The sequence below is a fragment of the Octopus sinensis genome, linkage group LG1, assembly GCF_006345805.1.
Source record: "Octopus sinensis linkage group LG1, ASM634580v1, whole genome shotgun sequence".
Lineage (NCBI taxonomy): Eukaryota > Metazoa > Mollusca > Cephalopoda > Octopoda > Octopodidae > Octopus > Octopus sinensis.
In genome coordinates, this window is record NC_042997.1 from 41434753 (window position 1) to 41439561 (window position 4809).

The 4809-nt window shown below is 32.2% G+C and overlaps 1 protein-coding gene across 1 annotated transcript in view; it reads right to left on the minus strand.

Annotated features, from left to right (window-relative positions):
• Nucleotides 1-270: 270 nt before the first annotated feature.
• Nucleotides 271-4809, minus strand: part of LOC115209057 — an 8328-nt gene continuing 3789 nt past the window's right edge. Inside the window, exon 2 of the mRNA XM_036503458.1 lies at nt 271-2488. Coding sequence (XP_036359351.1) covers nt 271-2478 — 2208 coding nt within the window. The 5' untranslated portion in view covers nt 2479-2488. The remainder of the gene's footprint in view (nt 2489-4809) is intronic.

Genomic DNA, 4809 nt, shown 5'->3' on the forward strand with positions numbered 1-4809 from the left:
CTAAATACCTGGCTGGCCTCGTGGATTTTGGGTGAAATTTCTATGTCAAGTGATCCATTGGGGGAGATTGTGCTGCCAAGGTACTCGTAATTATCCACACACTTCAGCTGAACTCCCGATATGGCCGAGCCTGTATGATTCTTTATAGGTATTTATATCCGTTTTTTGTATAGACTAATGCAGATCACTATTATTAAAATTATACAATGTGATTAAATAATTCAAACAAATTACTAAAAAGGTTTAAACAGTTTTATTTTACCACAAATATTAGTAAATTAACACACTGGTCTGTGGCGCATTCTCATCTTCGAATATATTAATTGTATCAATAAGTTTGTCTGAGAGAGAAATGGCAAAATCAAATTTAATATTAATTATTGACAATAATTTAGGTATCATAGAAGTCATCAATATCAAAGTAATCTTTGTGAAAACTGATAAGTCAAGATCATTTCGATTTATTATATTGTTGCAAGCAAAGAAGAAAGATACGATTAGAAACAGTTTCACAATGGATTTACCAATCTCGTATCTCAAAGGAAAATGATGGCTAACAATTGTCTTGAGCAATTTAGCATTTATGAATTCCTCTCCGTATTTTTCCTGAACTAAATTTGGACGGAACATTTTAGTGAATTTTATAGACTGAAATATTATTGACTGATACCGCTTTAGAAAGGCGTTCACAATTGCAATACCATAAACGAAAAACATGGCAAGAAACCATATGTAACCTACACAATCGGGTTTAGCAAGTACTACGATAGCTATGGTGAATATGTAGTTGCTTAAGATTTGAAAACTTACAAGAAATATGTAGATTGAACAAATCGCCCATGATATATAAAATGGCAACGATAGAAATGTTAAAGGTACAGCAACTATCTTGAAAATATAATTGGGACTCAGATAGAGTGGGAAAATATAAACTTTGGAATAACTTAATGGTAAAGTTAAAATCCAATAAACAATTGGGATTCCGTAATAAACGAGGCACAGAAATAATTCACAGACAGAAAATATAGCAAATAAAATTGTGATCGCAATAAAAAACCAAAGCAATAGGAATTTCCAGAAAATATTTCTGTTGTAGTAATATAACCAAATTTTCTTTATACGGTTAATCCAAGTATAAACTATTAAATGCCAGAAATTTGGGTTTAAAGCAGTAGAAATATTAGCTTTCATTATTGCATAAAGTAGATCATAATCCTGTTCTGTAGAAATATTTAAGCTGCCATATTTCTCTAATAATCTGATATTTTGAATGAGAAACGTGCAAGTGGATCTTTGATGTAATGTATAATATGCGAGAGTCTCACTTAAACGACTGGGAAGAACGAAGAGAATACAGTTGAAAAATATGTAGCCGATGAACCACAAAAAGGGACCCCCGAGGAAGCCACCTGTATTTTCATAACTTTCTGGAATTCCTAATATTAGGGCGCGAAAACCTAATGGTATGCGGTCTTGTATAAATATTTTTGTTGTTTCATATAAAAAGAAGTAATACATCAAAAGATCCAGGAGAATTACTGAAAGAAAAAACATAATGCAAAAGAATCTTCTTAGTCTTGAGGCAAAGAAAGAAGAATAATGGAAACAAAATAAGCAAGACAGAAAATGAGAGAAACTGTAAATACTATGTTTTCCATTGATCCATTCTGATTCGTATGGCATTGTGTTTCGATAGTAATATGAAGGTAATTTGGCTTTTGAAACAAAACTAATAAGCAATGGGAAAAATATCCACAAAACTGTTCCAACAATATTTTCATAATTGACAAACATACTATTTTCAATATTATTTCCTAAACAAATAGATTTGGGGTGATAAAGATTACTTTCGTTTTTATAGAGTTTACAGCAATAGTTCTTCACTATCTCCCGATTTATACCAATTCTACTGCAAGCTTCATATGCGTGAGGGCTGTTCTTCTTCATGTCTTGAGACAAATTTACAAAAAAACACATGTATCCTGATTTTCCCATTTGCAATTTATCGATAAATACGAGTTTCTTCAATTCCTTGAAAATCAAATATATTATATCGCGTCTGTGAATATTTTGTTTTCTACATTTTATATCGATATTAATTCTTGGATAAGCAATATAGACATCTAACAAATTCAAAGAGTAAATTGAAAAATCATAGTAGAAATTTTTATATGCTATTAAACCGTCTGGTTCGTCTGGAATCCAGGTAAATTGTCTCGCGTTTGCAAAATAATCCAATGGTACAGGATTAAGAAGGTCATCAAGTGTCTTGTTTGATAAATGGAATTCAAAATTGAAAACCTTTTTTTCCAATTTTACTAAACGAGATAAAATCTCACTGACATTGGGAGGGATTTTAATTTCACAAGCATTGTCGAGTTCCTTCGCATCGATGTTTAGTGATGTCAGTGTGATAATAAGAATGATTGAAAGAATAAGAGAACTGGTTGCTGTTATTGTCGTCTGCATGGCAGCCATATTTCGTTATCTGTAATAAAAAGAAAATAGAATACATAAAACAATGAAGATTCATTTTAGGTTCATTACTCCATAGATATTTCAAACAGAAAATATCTCTCTCTATATAAACGGCAGTTTGTCTGTGCGTGTTTCTGGTGTCTGTTTGCTTGTACCTTCACCTGACCACGGCTTTCAACCGATTCTGATGAAACTTGACACACACATAGCCCAATGTCATAATTCAAAACTAACGCAGCGAAAATTTTGAAAAGTTCCCCAGTTCTGAAAAAAATCGATAAATTCGACATGGGGTCGAGAATAAAAAAAAAACAAACCACAGACTGTCTAGGGGACGCAACTCAACCTTTTTTTACTCTCAAAAAAAATTTACCATCATTTGTTTCCATTTTTTGCTATTTTTTGGCTATAACTCTCTAAAAATGCTTTATAGTTATTTCCTTACAAACCTGAGCAACGCCGGGTGATACTGCTAGTTCATTATAAAACTGAAAGTAAATTTTTTTTTTTTTTCAATTTTAAATATAAATATTAATGTCTGGATATTTTAGTTGTATTTTGCATTTTCCACACCCCTAATTATCTATCTTTAACATTTCCAGGTTTGTTGATTATTTAAATTTATTGGAGCACAAGAAATGACAGATCTTGTATGGAATGTGTTGTTTCCTAGTTCAAGAATTATATAATTTTAATCAAAAGAGCAAAATTAACATCACTGCTGAATCAAGTGATATGATATTTGAAATGAAAATATAAATGTATGAATATAAAATAAATAAATAGTTATAAAAATTTTAGACGAAAGGCAATGTTAAAAAGCGCGAAACTGTTAGGACATGCCGGCCATTGACGGAAGAGGAAATCAGCTGCGACTATTGCATGTGTCTTGATCTGGTCCAGTTTCCCATTTGTTATGTTTTCGTCTAGTTTTCCGTATGTTGTGTTTTTGTTGGTTTTTTGCTTGCTGTGTGTTATACATATACATATCTATTTATACATATATATATATATATATATATATATATATATATATATATATGGGGAGAGTTTGCAAAAAAAACAAAAAAAACAAAGACAGGTGGTGTACAAAACAAACAAATGTATTAATATAACGGTTAGGAATAGAAAAAGATTTGTATGTTTCGAGCCTACGCTCTTCTACAGAAAAGGATACACAAAAAACAAGGAGAGAAAAAAATGTGTGCAGTGGCTAACGATCTATTTATATATATATATATATATGTGTGTGTGTGTAAGTATATATTTGAATAATGTGGGAAAACGAATTTCCAAATTGACCAGGTACACACTCTTTAACATTATATGCATTTTAATCTGGAGAATATATATACCGTGTATTCAACATCACCATATCGTGCAGTGGCGTCGTGATTATAATATATTTATATAGAAATATAAAAAATATATAATAATATAAATTAATAATAGTTCAGTTATTGGGATTTCAATCAATAAGATTTGTGGGTATTCCATTTGAGATAATGCAAAAATAACATAACGTGTATTTATGTCGGAGCCTATCTCTGTCACGAACGGGGTAAAACATGATGATATACATTAAACACATCAGCGAATCTTGATGATGAAGTGTCACTACGCATTCAGAAATTCAGTTTTGCTTTTGGCAAATTAGAAGACCGCCTATGGTCTAGACATGCGACAAAGATTAAGGTATACAATACATGTATCTTAACCTCTTTGTTGAATGCTTGGGAAACCTGGACTGTGTATCGTAAGCACTTAAAACTTATGGAACGTTTTCATCAACAATGTCTGAGAAGGATTTTGAGGATCAGCTGGAAAATGTTTGTGAGTGACGATGAAGAGGCTTGAAAGAGGGAAATGCTTCAGTATTGAAGCTTTGCTATTGCAGTACAGATTGAGATGGAGTGAACACTTAGCGAGAATGACAAACAACAGAATGCCTAAACAGCTTTTTTACGGAGAATTGGTGACAGGTAAGCGCCCGTCCCACAAACCAAAGATGTGGTACAAAGATTGTCTGAAGTCAGGATTGAATAAGATAAACGTTCCAATTGACAACTGTGAAGATTTAGCGCATTGCCAAGAAAAATGGAAAAAATTTCGTATGAAGGCAAAAATGAATTTGAAAGAAAGAGAATGGAGCATGGCAAGATCAAAAGAAAAATGAAACAAAGTGACAGGAATGATATTCTAACAAACATTGATGAACGTGGTCATCATACATGGGATGAACGTGGAAAGAGTTGTCTTAGTAAGGCTGGGTTAAAGAGCCACATGAAATCCCACATGGCACAACCGCGCATTGATTATAGATGGACAAAA